Genomic DNA, 22,469 nt, shown 5'->3' with positions numbered 1-22,469 from the left:
CAATGTGTCTCATCAAAGAGCCTTATCCAGCCCACTTATTCAGTGCTTGAGCACCCTTTCTATGAAGAAATTTTTCCTAATCCCAATCTAAACCTCCCCTGGCACAACTTGAGGCTGTGTCCTCTCATCCTATCGCTTGCTACTTGGGAGAAGTGACCAACACCCACCTCAGTACAGCCTCCTTTTGGGTAGTTGTAGCGAGTGATACGGTCCCCCCACAGACTACCTTTCCTCCAGGCTAAATAATCAGCCACTCATAAGCCGCTCCCCGTCAGCCTTGTGCCCCAGACCCTGCACCAGCCTCGCTGCCCGCTCTGGCCACGCTGCAGCACCTCAGCGTCCCTCTTGCAGTGAGGGGCCCAAACCTGAACACAGCGTTCGAGGTGCGGCCTCACCAGTGCCCAGTACAGGGGGACCATCGCTGCCCTGGTCCTGCTGGCCACACCGTGTCTGGTACCAGCCAGGGTGCTGCTGGCCGCCTCGGCCACCTGGGCACACTGCTGGCTCACGCCCAGCCGGCTGTGGACCAGCACCCCCAGGCCCTTTCCCACCAGGCCCTTTCCAGCCGCTCTGCCCCAGCCTGTAGCGCCGTGTGGGGCTGCTGTGACCCAAGGGCAGGACCCGGCACTGAGCCCTGTTGAACCTCACAGGAATGGCCTCGGCCCATCGCTCTGGCCTGCCCAGGTCCCTCTGCAGAGCCTGACTGCCCTCCAGCAGGTCAACGCTCCGCGTCCCTACTCAGCGTCATCTGCAAACTTACTGAGGGTGCGCCCAAAGCCCTCGTCCAGATCATCGATAAAGACGTTAAACAGGACTGGCCACAACCCTGAACTCTGGGGAACACACTTGTGAATGGCCGCCAGCTGGATGTAGCTCCACTCAGCACCACTCTGGGCTTGGCCATCCAGCCAGCTTTTTACCCAGTGCAGGGTACACCCGTCCAAGCCATGAGCGGCCGGTTTCTCCAGGAGAATGCTGTGGGAGACGGTGTCACAGGCTTTACTAGGGTCCAGGTAGACACTCTCCACAGCCTTTCCCTCATCCACTAGGCAGGTCACCTTGTCACAGGAGATCAGGTTCATCAAGCAGGACCTGCCTTTCATAAACCCACGCCAGCTGGGCCTGATCCCCCCATTGTCCTGCACGTGCCCTGTGATGGCGCTTAGGATGATCTGCTCCAGAACCTTCCCTGGCACCAAGGTCGGGCTGTCAGGCCTGTAGCTGCCTGGATCCTTCTTCCTGCCCTTCCTGTAGATGGGCGTCACATTTGCAAACGTCCAGTCTTCTCGGACCTCCCCGGTTCACCAGGACCGCTGGTAAATGATTGGAAATGGCTCAGTGAGCACTTCTGTTGGTCCCTCAGTACCCTTGGGTGGATGCCATCCAGCACCATAGATTGTGTGTGCCTAAGTGGTGTAGGAGGTTGCTGCCCATTTCCCCTTGGATTATGCGGGCTTCTTTCTGCTCCCTGTCCCTGTCTTCCAGCTCAGGGGGCTGGGTACCTTGGGGGTAACTGGTCTTACTATTAAAGACTGAGGCAAAGAAGGCATCAGGGACCACAGTCTTTTCCTCTTCCTTTGTCACTGTGTTTCCCCCCACATCCAGTAAAGGACAGAGATTGCCTTTAGCCCTCCTTTTCTTGCTAATATATTTCTATAAACATTTTCATTGTCTTTCATGGCAGTAGCCAGATGAAGTCCTAGTTGGGCTTTGGCCCTTCGTATTTTCCCCCTGCATAACACCATGACACCCCTGTAATCTTCCTGAGTTGCTTGGAGAGAGCTCTCACTGATTTCCATCCATGCTGAGCGCTCAGCCTTACGGTACACAACAAAACAGTGCCAAAAATTACAAAAATGAGAAGGACACAATTATCCTACCACCTCGTTGTTCTTCAAGGATGTGATGTTCCGATTAACAGCCCTTGAGAACAGTGTGTCATAGTGCATCACAGTGCAAGGCAGAGGCCACTTGCCCAGTGCATGCTGAGTACAACACTTTCTCTGGCTCCCTGTCTTAACAAGTATCTTAAGATATCTTAAGAAAATATCTTAACTTAAATATAACTTAACAACTTATATTTAAAATACTTGTATAAAAATATATATTTAATATATTTATATACAAAAATAACTTAACAAGTATCTTAAAATATCTTGACAAGTATCTTAAGACATTTTAACAAAATGTCCCTTGATGGAATAAAGTTCTCATACAGACATGTTTTCACTTTTCAGGGTTTCTGTGCCAAGGTCCAATTTAAAGCCAGGACAGGCCTTTTCTGGGGGATTTTTTTTGGCTTGAGTGGTCTACACTTGTGTGGAATTTTTACATCTTACACTGCAGAGCAATTGTAGGTAATGATTGTAGGAAGTACTTCCAGTGTAGGGCTTCCAAAATTCAAATACTCAACTGCAGCCTTCAAGCAGGGAGTTTCACCAGCAAGGCAGAAACTGTATCTGCTAAGCAGAATTCTGTCATGGAAGATAATTTAATAAAGGACTGGTGTGAGAAGCCTCCTGTCTCTGCTTTTGATGGCTGGTCCTAAAATGACCTACCGTATTGCAGTACTGCAGGTGTAAATAAACCCTCATCAGTTCTCTATGTGTACAATATGTAGGGAGCTGGACTTGATCCTTATGGAGCCCTTTCAATTTGGTCATTCTATGATTCTATGAAATCTCTAAAGGTTTTAGCTGCTAAAATAAAAAAAATATTGCTGTTCATTGATTTTACTGTATGCATGCAAAATTAAAATATTATTACAATTATTATCATTATTAATTATCATAATCATGATCATAATCATCATAATAAATTATTATTATTATTTTAGCATGGACAAAACTAATGTGTTTCCCTGGTTACATTTACCTCCAACCAGGAATCAGGCCAGAGAATTTCAGCCTTAAAGACTTCAATGTTTAGCAAAATCAGGGAAGTTTCGCACCTTGAATACTGCATTCAGTTTTGGGCCCCTCACTTCAAGAGAGACGTTGAGGTGCTGGAGTGTGTCCAGAGAAAGGCAACAAAGCTGGTGCAGGGTCTGGTGCACAAGTCTTATGAGGAGTGGCTGAGGGAACTGGGATTGTTTAGTTTGGAGAGGAGGAGACTTGGGGGGACTGTATTGCTCTCTACAACTACCTGACAGGAGGTTGTAGTGAGGTGGATGTTGCTCTCTTCTCCCAACTAGCAAGTGGTAGGATGAGAGGAAATGGCCTCAATTTGTGCCAAGGGAGGTTTAGAAAAGAATGAGGAAAAATTTCTTCACTGAAAGAGTTGTCAAGCATTGGAATAGTCTGCCCATGGAGGTGGTGGAATCACCATTCCTGCAAGTATTTAAAAAAGGAGTAGATGTGGTACTTAGAGATATGGTTTAGTGGTGGACTTGGCAGTCCTGGGTTAACAGTTGTATTTGAAGACTCAAAGGTCTTTTCCTACCTAAATGATTCTATGATTCTATAAAATTCTGAACAATGAAAACATGATCAAGATTTCCTGACATTTCCCTATGTAAGAAATAATGTTAACATTCTCATATATCATAAAGTTTCAAACTGAAGATGATTTCCACATAAGCAGTTATGCTCTTTATGCAATACTTCTCATCCTGGAGTTAGAAAAATTGTGATGCGCTTGGGTAATGCAAATAGATCAGGTACCCCACTTTTTCCTCCAATTCCTTTTGCTTTACATAATGGTAGGTGTATTCACCTGAGAACCTAGAGTCTATCTAGAGTCACAAGATTTACATCAGAGGGCTTCCTACTTCAGCCTGCTGGTGTTCACAGTCCTTAATTGCTAGTATATCTCAGCCAAGGTTCACTGTGGTTCAGACAGCAATCTTAGGGTAGCAGTGTCACCTCTTACAGCAGGGAGCCTGCATGTCCCCGGGTGCTCCTGTATCACCTGTTCTTTCAGTAAGGGATGCTTACTGTCCTGGGAAGCTCTGTCTTTTTTTTTTTTTTTTTTTTTTTTTTTCCTGTCCTTGAAGACTGATTCTCTTATTTCGAGCCAGGGAAATGTGTCTGTGTGGCTATCTCTGGGGCATGAAATAGTGACATCCAGCGGCGACTGTGACAAAAATGACATGACATAAAACTTGTGTAATGACATGTAAGGGAGAGTAAACGATCCGCTGTGTGCAGGGCGTGCATGGGGCAGTGTGGCAGCAGCTTAGGCTGGAGGCAGGGCACTCAGCCTGAAGGGCAGCCTGAGCATGACTTATCTGCAGGGACTGAGCCTTACCCTTGCCTGGGGAAGGACAGATGCCAAAGGACAAAGGTTTATGCTTTATGTTTTTACCATGCAGGACACATATCTTCCAGCTGGCATTGCTCCATTCAGTTTTTTGGTACCTTCGGCTTCAGCCTCAATAACTTCAGATACAGGTAGAGCTAACTGACACACCCCTTTCAAATCAGGAAGTTATCTAAGTTCACAGATGGCAGTACTTGATGTGCCGTGCTACCAAAGATATAACTGGGATCCTAGGATCTACTCAGTATAGTAGAGAGGTTCTGATTACTTTGTGCTAACTTGGCACATCATCCAGGTCTGCCCTTAAAGTCGGCATTATGAGGCACAGCGATCAACTCTGAATGTACATTTAAATTAGGGGCTTTCATAGATATAGGGGTGTGGGAACCAGAACTTATATGACACCACATAAGCCCAGCCTTCCCTGGGTCAGGTGCGTTGCTAGTTTCTGTATCTGTCTCAGCATCCAGTGCAAAGAACAAGTGGTTATCTTAGATCATAACTTCTATTAAAACCTGTTAAAATGTAGCATTTTGCATATAGGGTTAATTCCACCAGAACGGAAAGGAGCAGATATTAAATGTCTCACTTTTAGCAGAGGCAAGATTAAGTTCGTGGTCCTTTTCTACACATGAAAGCATTATCACAATAGTTTTAACAGGTAATGCATACTGTGCATTGTTTTGTATTGTATTACATGTTTTGGAAAATGCTTATTTAAAAGAGAAATTCCAGTGCTAAGTTTCAACTGAACAGCAACTCATGTTTGTAGTCCTCCTTTCTTGATTAATGTTTTTAATGTATAACTACTCTGTATAACTTCTTCTGAACTTAAAAAATTCACGCCTAACTTCCTGGTGCGCTCAGAACGGAGTTTTCAGTAAAACTGAACCTTTAGTGTGTGCCTTATATTAAGCCTTGTTTAGATCCATAAACTAGCTGCTTATCTGCTTTGCCTTATCTGCAGGACAGGGATGGGTACACTTCATGGGAGAGAAAGGGAAGAAATTATGGCTTTAAAAACAGCAGCTTGTCTTGCAGAGGGGAGACTCAGGAATCAGCTTTGTACTCCAGTGATTACTTGAAATGAATGCTCCAATGTGCTGCTAAAATCTTTTGTGTATGTTGCTTAAGTATATAAGGATCTCCACTTGATTTTATTTATTCATATACTATTTTACTATGGGATTTGTAAGCCTTAAGCACTCAAGTGTTTTGCAGTCCCACCCTTGATCTGTATCTTGGACTGCAGTGTATTGTTTGGACTTACCTACGGTAGACCTGTACATTATAGCACACGTACTGACATGGTTATACCACATCTCAGGAGGGAATGAGCATAAAACAGTGGGGATACAGCTAACCCTCTGCCTCCCAACCTTACTGTCAAGCCTGTCTTGAGTAAGCTGGTGGTAAACTGTCCATGTCTTTCCTTCCTTCCTCGATGTGTTGTGCCGTTTTCTCCTGCCAGCTCAATGCTGAAGTTCACAGACTTAGCGGAGCAGTCCAGCCGCCACTGGGACAGCCTGCACCCATTGCTGGTGCCGCTGCAGCAAACTGAAGTAGCATAAGGCCAGCTCTGCTCTGCAGCCCCACTGGGGCAGGCACTGTTTCCTCCTTCATCCCAAACAAAATGGAGACAGCTGAAATTTTTTATCATTGGCAGCACTCAGTGAGTAGGATCAGCTACTGCTAAAGAGAACTCTGTAAATGTCTGCAGTGCCTTGTTGCCTGAAAATACCCAGACATTTTAGGAATGTATTGTCTTTGGACTAAGGTAGGCTTTGTTTGTTTTCTAGACTTATTGAGAAATCAAGTAAGTACACAAAAGTTTCAGGTAAATGTTCATAGGCCTGCTGTGGTAATGTAGCTAGGCCTCCGTGCAGTGAGGAAAGGGAAAGGAATGTCCCTGGGTTGCTGTGTGCTTTCCACAGTGGCTGTTGCTCCCCTCTGACACAGCTGAGCTGAGCTGGAGATGAAGACAGCCTGCTCTGGTTAGAAAGTTGAAATGCTTCAGGTAGAAAGTGATCTTCTGGGGAACTGGGGACCAGGCCACATTTTCTGAATCTCTGGCCCATTCTTGCAACAGGGCAGCTATTTCACCATCCCTCAGCTGAGGCTGGAGCAACCTTTTAAATGTTCATTAGAAAACCCTCGATAGTTTCACTGAGACGGGCACTATTTATTCAATAATAAGCACAGATAACCACTGTTGCTGTAAGTTGTTTGTCTAAGTTATGATTCTCTGAGGGACATATTACAGGATTAGCAAAATAGATAGCATGGTAGAAATGGGTTCATCATAAACTGACCCTACTACTAATTGCAGAGCTATGGTATAGTTCCCCAAGCATCCACTCTGGAAAAAACTGGGATCTAGCCATATAGTGTAAGCATGATGTGAATTTTGGAGTTCATTGTTCATATTTCCCTTTAAGATGACTAACTTTCCCCATTCACCATTTGCACACCCCTTGCCTGCTCCCTTTCCTCCCCAAATTACTGTGCAGTAACTGTAGTTCAGCAGCTATGGGTTGGAATTCAAGCTTGTGACTAATATTTCTAAGGAGTTTTTGAAGAAAGTAATTCTTCAATCAGATTTACTGTTTTTTACTGATATTTCCAGTTTGAATTTTTACTGAAGATGCAATTGTAGTTCCAAGATTTTCCTTAGTGAATACTGAAATGCTAAATTGGTAGCTGATTTTTTTGTGATCTTTCAAATAAAGGAAAAAAAATTATATTTTAACATTTTTAGTAATATCCTTAGAGCCTTTGATATGTTACTTTTCCAGTTTTGTTAAGAAAATCCTCATCTTGCACACTGTGAATAAAAACCACAGAAATATTTTGTGAGGATAATTCTATCATCTCCACAGACTGATTCAGTGGTGTGCACGTGACTGTTTAACATTTGGCTACATGTGTAAGCGAGGAAAAGTGTAGCAAAAAAATTAAGTTTTAGAAGGTGGTGGGAACACATCAGTCTCTCAACCATCTGTACAGCTGTTGAACTTCTTGTTCTGAAATCCAGACTAACAAAGGCAGTTCCTCTCAGAGTTGTTCTTTTTCCACCCATAGTTCTCTGCAACAGTAGCCTGTATCATCTGCAATGGGATGTCTGTAACTGTTCATGGGCTACTATTGTTATTTCACATAAACACACTGCAGTAACCTTCTGTCAGATAATGCTTGTTGTTATTGCCTCCGAAAAGTATAATCCAAATATACAATATTTATGCCTGTAATCAGTTATTTGAAAAATTCAAAATAATGAAATACTGAGGTTTTTAAAGGTTTTTTGTTGTTCCAGAAATATACACAGGCTGAAATTTGAACTTGATATGTAAAGACAGTGAGGGCTGCTGTAACTGTATATTCTTCCTGTATTCCACCATGATGATAATGAATCAGGGTTGACTGCCATGGTCAATGTTAAATGGAGTTCTTTGCCATTATGTGTTAATGAGATTAAAAGAGATTAGATCACTGCCCTAAAGGCTACAAGATTGCAGTTCATGGGAATGAAAATCAAGGCTGGTGATGCTGCTTTTTCCCAGCACTTACTAATTGGTTGAATTTAGGTGAAGTTTGTTACTGTGAAAAATCCCAGGGAGATCGGAAATACAGTGTTACCTGGAAAGAAGCATAATGACAACTGTCTGGCAAAGATTTCTTTTATTTATTTATTTACTTTTAAAGCTTCAAAGCTCCCACAGTCTTCATTGAATAGCAGTCCCTGAGAAAGGCTTAGATAAAATCTGGTTAAGGAATTTAGCATTTCCTTCTCAGAAATCTGAAATAAAGAACACCTTTCTGGACCATTCCTCTCCTAAAGTGTGATTGATGGGTGCAGAACTGTTCAAGGATGTGATATCTTTCTTATTCAATTGGATATTTGTTTCCTTTGTTTCTTTTGCATTTAGCTAAAAGATATCTCAGTGAAGGCTGATTTGTGGAGGTGGCAGCAAACCCTCACCTTGGCTTCTTTTGTGTCAGTATCTTTTTTTCAGTATTTTTGTGAGGAAGGGTAAGAGCTGGTTGTAACTGCATGAAGAGAGAGACAATGACTTTTTTATTGAGGCAGGTGAGATACCAGTTCAGAGGAGGTCATAGGTACTAGTGGACTACTTAGTGCCCTTTGTTTTTAATGAACCTTCTCTAGCTGCAAGAGCCAGCAACATCACGCATCTGGGGAGACAGCCACACAAAAAAGCATGCTTCTTCAGTCTATGTGGAAGCAATATAGAGGGGCTCTGCTTGTTTCCCCCTCCTTACTGAAATGGTAGCTACAAAGAAAAGAAACCATTCCCTCCTTTTTAAATAAACACACCAAGAATTATGTCTATCTTGGTTCAAACTCGGGTCTGATATTGGCCAGCATAAGAGACACCTGAATGACAGGTGATCTCAGAGGTGGAAATAACTGACAACATTCAAATAGTCTGTGTGCTAAGTGTGTAAACTCTTTGGTTTCCTTCAATGCTGCAAAGTTAGAACTAGAGCAGTGAGAGATCATAGAGAAAAGCAGCTGTCATTGCATCGTTGCTTTATTGCTTTGAAAGCAAATGACCATAAATAAATGCTCTGGTAAGAACAAATGTTTTGAACTACATCTCTTTTTTTATTGCAAAACAATTGTTACAGAAATTTCAGAAAGTTCTACTGTAGTAATTGCCAACTTCTGCTTTTTATTACGTATCTAAACACAGTCTAAAAGTGCATTGTGAATCCAGTAGACCTTTGGAAAGGACTGTTTTCCCTAGTGATATACATTTAGACAAATCATACTTGAAAAGCTTCATATTAGTAGGAATTTTTTTAAAATGACATTTTAATCATTTTTCTCCCTTTATAAATGATTGTTACACACTTACAAATGATAGCCCAAATAATAAACGATTAAATAGCTATTAGTATAGTATATTGCAAACACTGTTCCAGACAGCAGTAGCAGCATATAGACTCTCCTCATGTACAACAACTGCAGTGGTGGAAGAATGATGTAACTTCAATACAATTTACTCTTATGCAGGCATAATATTGTATTTCACAGCCAATTCCCATTTCTGTCCCTTCCCTCTCCCTACCAAATACTAAAATAAGCAAGAGTTATCACTTCCCTGCAGCAGAAACAGCAGCAATTTCATAATCAAACATTTTTTCCTAATAGCTTTTTGAAATAAGTACTGAGTGGCTCTACAAGAGATCTGAAAGCATACAGCAAAAATCAAAAGGTCAGAGACTGTTTCACAACCAGTCTGGCTCAATGACTGTCATTAGACTTCCCACTTCATGATGATTTTAGGATAATCTGTGCCATGACTCAAAGTAATATAGCATTAGAAAAGCAGAATAAATCCATCCTCTGACAAAAGTCAGAGTCCATTGAAATCACTGGATTTGCTGCAGATTCGCATCAGCATCAGTAAGACCATAACTGTAGTCAATCTTGGAGATGACAAACCTGTGTAACTTGTAGTGTTCACCCTGTGATTGTCTATAAAGCAGGAAAACTCTCACCGGGGTGCAGAAATTCAGCCCCTCCACATTCAACAGTACTGCTTTTACGCCAGTGTGTGGCAAGGCCAGTGAATACCGTCTAGTGGAATGAAGGGTTTCATTAGGTAAGCACAACCCCCCAAAGCTTCTGTTCAGTTTGGACTGTGCTGTCGTTTGAGGTGCATGAGGGAAAATTCATGCTAGAAAACTTTCAATTTCTTTTGAAGAAGGTGATCTATACCTGGTATCTTTTAACAGAACTGAAAACGTGGCCTTTGTTGAAACAATTGTGCAGATTTGTGCAAAAATGCAAATATATTATTAATTTTAAGCAGGGGAGAGACATCACAATTACTTAAGTATTCCTAGGGAATCCAGAAATGACCAGCTCACATTTTCCCTTCTAGTTTTTATCAGATCCTCTTGAGTATATAACCTGAGCAACATAACAAGACATTTATGCTTGTTTTGAAAATTTGCACCACAAGTTTACAGAGAATTTTGTTTCACTGGCTCACTCTAAGTTAATACCTTTGACAACTTCTGCTCTCAGGACAGACACTTGTTTGCTCTGACTGCAGTCATTGGACTAAGGCTGTGTGCTGCTACCAGCACTTTTTTTGAGCAGTTACGTGTAGTTGCATTTTCCATGCTGACAGTTTCTAAGAAGCAAATCATTTTCTTCTCATACAAAAAATATACCTAACTAAGATATTTATCCCCTGACAAAAGGCTATCCATTCCACAAAAGATACAAATAATTTTTTTTACCAAAAAATCTATAAATGGAAAATGAAAAAAAAAAAAAAAAGCAATCTGTGTCTGGAACCCAGAGGGATTTCCTTATGTGTATGAATGGATATTTTGGTTTTTTATTATATTTTCAAATTATCCCCTCACTGCCATTTGTTAACTGGCACTTGTGCTAAGAACAATAATGTAGCACCTTATCTCTTCCAAAAAAAGAGAGAGCCAAATGTCTGAGCACTGCTGTAGGTTCGCATTTTGTGTTGAGTATTTCAATTTCATAAAATACAATTGTCATTTAAAAATAATAATAAAAATCACTTACTTTGCTAAAGATCAAACATAATGGAAATAATGTAAACATCCAAAGCTTGAATTCATTCCTAACTGGATTCATCTTTACAGGCAGGCAATAGCAAAATGTTAAATCTCATAGTAGTCCGAAAGAACTCATGGAACAATGCATGCATTTTCATTGACACAAAAAAAGACTGGACTCTAAGGAAGAGAAACTACTTCAGTCATATCACACGTTATTGTGAAAGAATAATGTGCTATAATCAAATACCTAGGACAAGTGTATACCCCAACTGTAGAATAGCATCACTTAAACCGGAAACAACAGAATGGGTACTATAGGAAAATATTTATAAAATACTGTACACCGCTTCCTCAGTGGGCCAGCATATGTAAACAAACAGCTAAGTTCAGTTGAGTTTCAAAATATTATTAAAGTTCATTTATCTTTTATTCTTTTGCATAACATGCCGGTTCATCTTTCACACTATCACAACTCACCTGTCACAGCCCACAGTGGCTCATTAGAGGTTTATACATCAGCTCATAGAGACATTTAAGTGGAGCTACACAGACAATGTGTGAAACATACCAAACTTACACGCTGTGACCAGAAATGCATATTCCATATGTAAGCTAATAATTGGATAGTGGAACTTAATGCTTGATGCAACATGTGCTATTTTATTGAATGTTACAGATTTACAAACAAGACCTTATAATGCGATATTAAAACTGTCCTGTAACGTTCACTAATATTACCACATGTCACAACTATACTGGTTTATATATGGGAGATATGTATATATGCGTGTATATATATCTATTTCATAAGCTATCCTTTGATACAGAATATGTTATATGGTACATGCTATAGCTACATGATGATGGATGGTAAGACTTCTACTCTCACTAAATGGTCATAATATTGGGAGTGGGAAATCTGGCCCCATTGCAAGGAATGGGTTTTTACCATCAAATTCAAAAAGGAGCAGTTTGATGCAATGTGTAAAAACCAGGTGAAGATAAAATAATCTAGCATCCATCATAATATATTCTATAGACATCACATTGTAGAATAAATGGGAAACATTCGGGAAAAGTAGTGTTCTGACATCTTGCAATCACACTTTTAACATCTGAATTTACATTTTATATATAATGGCAAATTTTAAGAGGTAAATAAAGTGTCCTGTTTCATTTTACCTGGAATGTTTGCTCCAGATCAATAAAGTGCTGTATCCTAAACATTTATACAGCTTCTGGGTTTGGCAAATTCCTTTACCCTGACAAGCTAAGCAATGAAATCTACCCTAGAGGAGAGCCCTATGCCTTGAACTAATTCACTAAGCGCTGTTGAGGAATTTCTAATGATCTGAAGTTCCTCTAGAGTAGGCCAGTGATACAGTGAAGGTGGAAGAGTCCATGAACAGTTTTAGCAGACATTCGTAAAAGGAACAAAGAAAACAAAGTGAGAATATCCCCCTCTACTCACCAAGGATAGATAGATTTGGAGAAGCCTTAGGAAAAGGCTGCTAACAAAAGTTGGCACATTTGAAGCAGATTGTTAAACACAAGTTCTTTTGCCCCGGGCATTTTGCTATTGTTCAACAATCAGCCTGTCTCAAGCATGCTTCATAATGCACAGAAAGGTTTCTGACCTTTCTCGGTGTTGCCATGTGACCATAATGCTACACATGGACTGCAAGGCAATTGCATAAACACGGTGTCTTGGTGGAGTTTAGCTCATTGAAAGCCTGATCGAATAGAAGAAAGCAAGGAACACGTTGGTGCAGGAAGTATGAAACACATTGTGCTTAAAGTCTCCATGCTGCATTTCTGTATTTCCTGAACTTTCCAACGTAGTGACTCAGTAACTAAATGTTTTCACCTTCTTTGCCTCTTTTCTTGAGGCTGATGATTATTTTTATGTCTGGATTTGTTGCCTTTCAGACTTAGCTCTCATACAGTGCTCAGTCTCCCTGGGTGAGATCCCCATGAGAAAACATCAGCCTGCATTGTCAAAGCTGCCTTAGAGATTTGGAAAATAACTCCCATTTAAATAATGGAAAGTACATACCCCACTTTTATGTGTTCATTTTTAATAACAAAAAGGAGCTGGTTCTACACAGATGTTGGTCATTGTAGAGATGTTTTAGTTTTTAATAGCACTAGCTTCAACTCTTCACAAGCTTAAAAGTTGTGCCTTCAAGGATGTGAAATTTTGATCCAGTTGCAGTTTACGCTTTTCCACCCTTTTCCTATCTTCTGGATACCTTTCCACCTGTGACCACCGTGATATCTTCTCAAGAGAAGTTTGAAACTCTAGCTGATATTGTGGACCCTTGGAATGTGGGTGGGGTCAGAGAAGTTATGCCTTCAACCAAACCCCATAAGGGCATTACTGTTTGGATATACTTTCTCCTACTAAAATGCATGTTGTGTGATATGCTGCTGAACGGTGGAAGCCTAGTCACAACTGATGGCTTTTGCTGTTTACAGACACCCGCAATTTCACTTTGGTTCTTTAACTTACCTTAAAAGCATATATACTTTTTAGTGTTTTCCAGTCCTCTGCCAAGAACATTTTCCTTTAAACAACTTCAGTCTGATTGCATTAATCTGGATTCAGACTGCTGGACAGAACTTGTATACTTTGAAATGTTCAAATATGGCCATGTCCACATGAAAAAAAAAAAAAAAAAGGTGTATATTTTAAGGTGAGGGAATGATGTGAAAAATCGGCAGCTCAAATGGAACAGTAAGAAGTACTCGGTAGCAGCCTGGTAGATAAATCTCCCCAATTTGTATACATAATTAAATGGAGCAGAGAGAACCCGACAATATTACTGTGCTCTGCTCTGATCACCCTGTTCTTACTGTTCCATTGCATCCTGTGATTTAGTGAGACAACACATTGATGACAAATGTGGTAAAAAAATATACTATTCCGCTTAATTACATTCATCCTGAGCTTGCTCAGCTGTGCTAGAATGCCTGTTTTATACAGGAAATCACCTGATATTTTAACATAAATTCTTCTTCCATTTAAGTTGCAGTACAAAAGGCATTTCATTTCCCTTTCAGCTCTTGAAAATATAAACTTTTTGTGGCACTAGAAGCTGATACAAAAAGAGACAAGTGAAAGTTGTTATCTTGTTCATCTTTCTTCATTTCCACAAGTGTGAGATGCAAGGGATTTGGGAGACTTTAGGTTTGTTTGCTGCCAGTTCCTACAGAAATAACAAATGCCTTTCCTCAGTCAGTACAATGGTGAAACAGATGAAAAAGAAGTCGTGACTGAAGTTTAGAACATGTAATTTGTACATCTCTTTTTGCCAGTTAATTCCTGCAACCTAAAAACTTGAATAATTATCAAAGATCCTATGATGCTTTCTAATAAAAGGCAGATTTCTGAACCTACTCATTTATATCTTGTGACTTCATAAAGGGGGCTTGTTATTCCTGTTGTTTACCGAAGTCTTTGTAAAGCTTTCATCCCTCCCTTTTTCCTTAAGTGCAAATGTCAACTGGGTCAAGATGCAGTAACTCAGTGGGCAATGCTGAGACTGACAATGTGCTCCCTTGACCGGTGGCTAATGCCAACTGGAGTTGACACAGGGTGATGTGAGGTTTTTTATAATTCTGCTAAGAAAAATGGACTGGAGAGCAGATGACCCTTAGACTGCTGGTAAACTTCGTCTAGGCCTAGCTGTGCTTGCTTTCAAAGCTGCGGAAGGCTCCCGTTCTTGACAGTCTCCTCATGGACAGGTTGTCCCCTCTGCTCTCTGGCCTCGAGGACTTACTCCTCTGGAAGGGGTTTCGTAGGCCTGTTGCATTTCGCTGTCTGTCAAGTTTGTCGCTGATAGAGTAGCTCTTCCGTGTGTGCTGTGCATACAACATGTTGGACTCCTCTGCAGAGTAGCTGTTGGCCCTCTCTATTTTTGGAAGTGGGATGCTGTTGGCCAGAGTTCTTGTAGCAGTGCTGTCTTGAGGAGATAAGGGGATCCCCTTCTTGTCTTTGGCCTCAGTATCCTCATGATCAGAGCTTGGGTGGCTTAGTTCAGCTTCTCTCTCTGGGTGGCAGCATCCCAAGTCCTCCACTTTGCCTCCGAGACTTCCAGGGAAACTGGCCCTCTCTGCGATTGCCTGGGGAGCGCTCACACACCTTGTGTCTATGCAGTCCGTAATACTTGTGTACTCTGCTGTTTTGACCGGGATGCCAAGGCTGCTGAAGTAGCTTCGAGATGGAGAGAACATAAAACTGTGAGATTTCACAATTGGCGTTTCCTCCAGAATAAATGGAGTTGTAGCCAGATAACGACTGCTTTTAGATCGTTCTAAAGCATGATACAAAGGAGGATCTGAGTCCCAGGGGATTTGGCAATCTGTGATTTGGGAGTAGTCTGAAGAAAATGCTCTTGTTTCTATTCCAGAGGTTTCTTCGTAATCAAGACTCCTGCCAGAAATTTTTTCGCCAGGTGGACTGCTAATGTACGCACTGTTAGCTAAAATGGAAGAGGCTATGTGGGCCTGCAGAGCTGCATCTCCAGTACCAAGAATATTTATGGAGCTGTCAAGAGGCTCTGTGTCAGAATGCATCTCATCCATGGCAGAAACGTAGATGTCTATACAAGATGAAGGCCTTCTGGAGTCTGGGGCAATTGACAAAGTGCTGGTAGGGGCTAAGGGAATCTTTCCTTCTTTTGCTATTGAGTGGGAACTGATAGCCCGATGCAGGCTTGGTGATCTTTCCTTAAAAATGCTTTCAAACTTTTCCAACCCACACTTGTCCTTCATATTAGTTGCATAGAAAGAGTGGCTTCGCATGCGGGGCGTGATCGTAGGAGACGTTGGGGACATGGACTCCTCTCCCGCGGGATCTATGCTCTCTTGAAGCTTGTATGTGTTCCCTTCCTGACTGTTGAAGCTACTCTGCCTCACAATGTAGGCTGCATCGGTACAGTCGGATGAGGTCCTGGATCGTATCTTGGTTGTCTCACCTCTCTCTATGCCAGTCAGTTTTTCTAAGGCAGTCACCATTCGTCCCATCATGTCTTCCAGCTGAGCAAGCCTGATGTCAACGGTCTGCAGAGAGGCCTTCATGCAATGTTCTCGCTCATTTACTTCTTCCAGTCGCATGGCCATGTTCTCTACCCTTAAAAAAGCGAAGAATGAAACAGGTTAATTTCTACAAAGCAGTGATGTTCAGCTAATAGGTCACCAAAACAAATGGAAACAAATAGGTCTTAAAATTCAGAGCCAGTCTACACCACCTTATCTGCTTCAAAACCCTTACTAAGGGAGGTTCAGCAACCAGGGGTATCTGCTTCATAACACACAGGGAGTTTTGGGTGTCCCTTATCCCAAGGACAGGGGTTATTATAGAAATGTTACTATGATTTGCTGCCAAAACTTCTAATTAGGTTGCTATGAATGAATAACTTAGGGCAGATGCCATGTGATGTCTCTAAGATTGCTCCATTACTGTGATTGTGCTTTGGGTAGTCTATGTTAATAGTTTAGGGATTGAAATTATGGATTAGCTACCTATCGTAATATAGAAATAACATTAATATAAATATTAATTATAATAAAGCACATTATAAGATATTTAATATATAACTATTATATATAATAACAGATCATAGGATATAAATATTAATATAAATATTAATAAAATCAATATAATATAAACAAAATTAGATTAAAATATTAATAGGTAATTGAATAACTGAATCTAATTTAAACTTCAGTATATCTCTCCTACAGTGTTGATCTGTTTAATTTTAAAATGTTTTCACCTTTAAGGTGAATTGTTTACTAATTTATGCCAGTGACTTTCAACCACTTCAGTTTGCTGTCTTCTAAAACATCTCTACTGAAGGATTTATACGGAGTCTTCTAATTTAACACAATGAAATTGCCTTTAGCATATATGAAATTTCTTCTCATAATTATTTTCTCTGGTTGTAGTCCCTATGGCAGACCAGTGACCTCCATTATCTGCCAAAGAAGAAATACATTTATGTAGTTATCTTTGTCTGATTTTTAAGGTTAGAATTCTGGCTTTCCCCAGTCCTGTAGACACTGAAAAATGAACAGAGAAGCAACAAATACCAAATGGCAGGATTTCCACACTCTTCACAAGTCTCTTACGCTCTGCCTGGCAGTGCAATTCATACAGCTTAACAGGTGTCCTGCTAATGATAGCCAGGATTTCTGATAAGATAAATAGGATCTACTACTAATAGTTGAATTTCCAACAGGATGAGTGACCTAGAACTGGCAACACCATAAACACTCTTACTTGCCCAGAAGAAACCAGATGTTAGCAATGAATGCTTACGGAGCAGCATTAACACCTTGGTAATTAATGCACAAATAGCTGGTGAAAAACTGAGGCCTGGCTGCCTCATGGTGATAAGCAACAGCAACTTGCCTGCACAAGAGAGGAAAAGGAGGAGTATGACACCACTCCCTACAGCACGTCTCACATTCCTGTGAAATACGGGCTTTTCCTGTTGAAGATCATGAAATTTGAAAGCATAAGCACAGCAAATCAAATGTATTGCTGTCATCAGACTTCAACAGATGAATGATCAAGTAATCACTGCTAAGAAATGGACCAGTAGTTTCAAAAAACATCATTCTACTCATCATTTAGGCACCAGTTTACCTCTAGTTCTACCAGCTTTTCCAACAAAACATATTAACGTCATTGCAAGCACAGGGTATAATTCTGCAGTGAGAGTGCAGTTTATATGGGAAGCAGTTGAATTTTCTCTCATGGTATTAGTTATCTGAACTGCTATTTTGTAAGAATAATTATATTTTGAAATATTTATCAGCTAATAATTGAGTACCTTGTTGCACATTCATATTCTGTAACAACTGCTCCAAGATGATGAACAGATAAAACAATTTTAGGGCTGTCAGACATATGGATCAGTCTGAAAAACCTGGATTTCTGGATTTTACTTGAGAATGCTCAGATTATGACCCATAAAAAACATTTACCCCAGCAATGGTTACCCAAGAACTAGAATGAATTCGTAATATTCTGTGAAGCTAACTGGACTGTCTTGTTTGTTTGTTTGCTTGTTTGTTTTTTTCTCCCTTTGTTTTACACACCCCCCCCCCCCCTTGCTTTGAGAGATGTACACAAGTGAAATAACTTTTAATACAAATATAGCCAGTTGAATTATTGCACTTAGTTCCATATTTATATCTGGAATATGAATAGAACTGTCCATAGTGAGATAAGTTTTGCATCCTGCATTCACATGAGGGCTGTGCCATGCTACTGAACACAACTAATGCATCCCGAGAAGAATCTAGAGTCACACCTTGCTGGTACACATTCATGTATTTGTCCTGTCTTCTCTTGAACATGAGCTATTAGCTACTGCCAGAGGCAGAGAATGTAAAACTGGTGGTACTGCTGGCCAAGATGAAGAGAGACTTTTGAGTTACATGATCTGTTGGTTGCTATGGAATTAACGTGATTGCATTGACAGTAGTGGGAAACTTATATAGAAACTCCACAAGGTACAGATAGTGCAGTCTGGGTTCAGAAACCAGGGGTAACCAGAGATGTGCACTGGTAACCTAACAGTATGCACACGTATTTACATTGGATGGACCCTGACTATATAATTTTATTCACAAAAATACAGCTTGAGTGATGATGATCTCCAAATCCAAAGATATTAGCTTAATTAAGTCAGCTTTCGTTACATTTTTTAAAAAAATTGATCTTTTAATTTGTGATATACTTTTATATTAATTTGATGTTCAGTTCTGTAATCTTTCATCACACAGAACAGCACCATGCTCTGGGAGGAATCCTACTAGAAACATGATAAAAATCACATCATCCAAATGCTGTGGATATAAGAGGATATGCTCTGGAGAAATACAGTCGTAATCTAGTCCTTAAAATGTTGTACAAAGTGAATTTTTCTGTCTTCCTGTATTGTTGGATGATCTTGCACTCAGTGAATAGACAGCTAGAGCTGCATTTTCTTCAGGAATAGTTTTGAATTAAAGCACTATTTCAAAACAAGAATGCCCAAGTTTTGCTTTGGATTTTCCCCCTGTGTGTATTGGAGGTCATATAATTTCTGGCAAATCTTACAGTAGCCATGTATGATGTCTCCATTGCACCTGTGTTTTTCCTTACAGCAAGATTTATCCAGTGCATGAAAAAGTGCCAAGCTATCGTAACAGATGGGAATGAGAATAGAAAAAGAGGAGACTACATGTAAAACGTGCATAAAGGGTGTTCTGCTGAAGCTCGTACATTTCTAATAGTGAAAAAACCATGGACTATCCGAGGACAGTAATTGGGAAAAAAAAAAAAGGTCAGAACTGGGAACCTGGCAAACATTTTATATTACCCGTGACAAGCCATTTTAATTATGGTTTGGGAGATGATGGCTTTTGCTGGCATTCATTTTGGTTATATTTATTTTTAACCTTTGTACATCAGTTCATCAATAGTTTAATTGAAGTAATGGTTTAATGGGAGTAAGCCACTCTTTTCAGAAGTAGATCTCTTAATTGAATGCTAGAATGAGGTTCACAAGTCCCTTTGTGGATCAATATCCATTGTTAAGGCACCATTTATACTTCAAGATCCTTTTCAACTGCTGCAAAGACTGTAGACACTTAAAGTCACTTACAGGGCCATCCACCTGGCTTGTTACAGGTAACTGCAGAGTGGTTTTATTTAAATAAAACATAGACAGCAGTTCCCAAGCCTGTAACAAGCTATTGGTACTTTGCCTGACATCTTTTGGTAAAGCATTGCTGATGCAAGCAGCCAGCCAGTTTTCACAGGTGTGTTGGGTTGTCCTGGCTGCATTCCCATCTGGTGCCTAAAACCACTTACTCTTTGTGAGCACAGAGAGATGCTTCAACCAGATTACTGCTTTTCAAATACTGTTAGGATGTGACCCTGCTCCCCTTGAAATCAACAAGAGGTTTTGCATTGGGTTTGAAAGAGTCAAGATCTGTCCATATGGAAAAAATGGCTACTGAAAAGGTTGTTTTAGTGGCTTCTTGCCAGATCAAGAGAAATAGTGCAGGTTTTTTGATCATAAAAGCAAGCCTCTGTGCTGGTCAAAAACCTGAAATTTTCACAGTGATAAGAAAGGAAGGATCTCCAGGAGAGGTTGTGATTCTTCTGCTGCAATAAAGTGAATTTGTCCAATTTTGCTTTCCTCACAGGTCTCCAGGAGATACACCAAGATTTGCCTAACCTGATAAATGCAGTTACAGCTTTGCACTACTTTGTATTTTTCTGCTTTATCAATCACTTCCTCTGATGTGCATCGCTAACCTGATGCTGCTTCCATATGCTTGTGTGAGATCTTGGCTAGTGAGCTACTCCACCAAGTTACTCAGTACTTGGGGTCAGGGAAGGACAAAGATCAAGTGTCATTTCATGCTTTTAATTTCTGAATGTGAAAGGATCCGGTAAAGGAGAGATTCTGTGTGGTGACACCAGATCTGGTCACCTCTGTGGTGTTCCTTGTTACAAGTATGGCGATTGCTGAACCAAGACGGGCCCCACAGGATGCCAGTGAACTATTCCAAGGTGAGTATAAACTGCAGCTTGTTGTAGGTGAGTCAGACAAGATGCTGTGGTCCTGACCCAGCACAGACACTGACTGCTTATCTGAAGTCGTTCATTTACACCCAGGCCAATGTAGCAAGAAACAGGTTCCTTTTGTTTTCCTGAGTTCCAAACCTGCCTCTGGGACCCAGCTAGGCTGAGCCTCAAAGCAAGGCTCTGTTCACAACTCTGATTTCCCTTGAAGTGCTAGTCCCCTACTCCCTTTTCCAGGCATACTGTGCTTTGCATCTGTGGTGTCCAGCTATTCTTTCTCTGTGCAGAATCTGGGGCACTATGATAAATCCTGATGCAAGTACAAGTTGCTCAAGCGAGAGGTAAGCATACCACAGACATGTGGAGGAGAGGGAAGGCAGTGAGCAATCCAGGTCCAAGTGCATGTGTGTCACACAAGGCTTGTCCAGGCCTTCCTTCTCTTTAACCCTAACAGTGTCCTCAGCTTCCTGCAAATGGAAGGTCTTCAGGGGGTACTTCACTCACACCTGCAGGGCTTTCTGGTTCAATTTTACACCATATAAAACTGAGTTAATTGGACAGATATTAACCTGATATCTCATGGCTACAATGTAGGTATAATTTGGTATAGTAGTAGCTTGGTCTACTACTCAGGGCTAATGACTGGACATTGGAAGGGAAGCTGCAGGTTTGCATCTTCTCTGTTTTCTTTGCTTTACATCTTGTTAATTGCACAAAGACATCTCTATATAGAAACTACAAAGTGCAAACCTGGATTTCAAATATTTGAATGTTCCACAGATTAGGAAAAAGAAGTTCGATGTTTTAGATAACACTTCAAAGGATACTTTCCTGGCCATAACTGCAGGCAAAATGACAGACCTGGGCATCCAGTTTCTAAAGTGCACGTTACTTAAGACACTTAGATAGCCCTGATTCCTCAAACATCTTTAAAGTATCCCTCAGATCTTTGAAGTATTTGCACTTACCTTGTATGGCAAAACATTGCAGTTGGTTTGGCAAGAAGAGAGCTCTTAAGAGATGAGAACTGCATTCACCTGAGATTTCACTGCTGCAAGTCCTAGTAGCGTGCTTGGCTCTGGGAGCAGCCTCTGTCCCCATGGGTCACTACCTGGGTCTCCCTTACAGAACCAGGGCATGCTGGTTTTCACATTACACTATAGACTAAGGTAAATGGATTTGTAAAGAACCATTTCTCTGTGGGGCTTATGTGCTTGTCTTCACTTAGGATTCATAATCATGAACTTTCTTCTGGAACGAGGTGCTTTAAGCCATCCATTTAAAGAGATAAGGGCTCTTTTCCTATAAAAAAGGGCCAGCACAGAGTGCAAATGCAGACTGTTATGTATTAATTTTCAAGGACTTACAGCACTTGCCTAATGTAGGGTGGTCCCAGCTGGATTACTTCTTAGTTACAGAGGTTTGAAACATGATTTTCTTGACCACCAAAAGGAAACCTATGCCCAAACAGAGATTTGAATCTGCATCTACGATTTTCAGGTTTGTTCTCTGACCACCGGACTATCAGAACACAAGAAAAAAGGGCATGCAGTTGGACCACAGACCAATTCATCCCACTGTCTCTGTTTGAAGCATATGTAATTCTTCCTCCCTTATATTTACCAGTCTCTAAACATTTTTTGCTCAGGAACTTTATCGGCTCAAGATGATCTCTGTATTACAGGATTTCTCTCCCATAAGCTTGTCTAGTCTTTATTTGAATCCCTGTAGACTTCTAGCTAACATCATCAGCTTCTTTTAGAACTCATCAAGTTTCAAGAATTTTCTCTGTTCCACTGCTTAATGAAAAAAAATCATCTATTTTTGTTGATTTTGAACCTGGGCTCTGGCTAGGTTAATCTCTTGCTCCCCTGTATCTTTTCCTGGGAGAGACAGCAGATGATTGATTTCTACTCACCCTCTTCTTTCACTCATAATTATGTAGAACTCTATCATCTCATTCCCCATTTATCTCTTCCAGACAAAGTACAGCTGGATTACTTGGCCATTCTTTACAAGGAAGCCATCCCATGCCTTACCATATTTC

General features: G+C 40.8%; 1 protein-coding gene across 3 annotated transcripts in view; it reads right to left on the bottom strand.

The window, feature by feature from the left end:
* Nucleotides 1-1,096: 1,096 nt before the first annotated feature.
* Nucleotides 1,097-22,469, bottom strand: part of TRPM3 (transient receptor potential cation channel subfamily M member 3) — a 309,277-nt gene continuing 287,904 nt past the window's right edge. For all 3 annotated transcript variants that reach the window (XM_080371682.1, XM_080371684.1, XM_080371683.1), the window contains one exon: nucleotides 1,097-15,964. In XM_080371682.1, coding sequence (XP_080227808.1) covers nucleotides 14,515-15,964 — 1,450 coding nt within the window. In that variant the 3' untranslated portion in view covers nucleotides 1,097-14,514. The remainder of the gene's footprint in view (nucleotides 15,965-22,469) is intronic.

Source organism: Falco punctatus, assembly GCF_963210335.1.
Source record: "Falco punctatus genome assembly, chromosome: Z".
Classification (NCBI taxonomy): Eukaryota; Metazoa; Chordata; class Aves; order Falconiformes; family Falconidae; genus Falco; species Falco punctatus.
The sequence above is the reverse complement of the archived record's forward strand: the minus strand, read 5'-3'. Positions and strand labels throughout refer to the sequence as shown.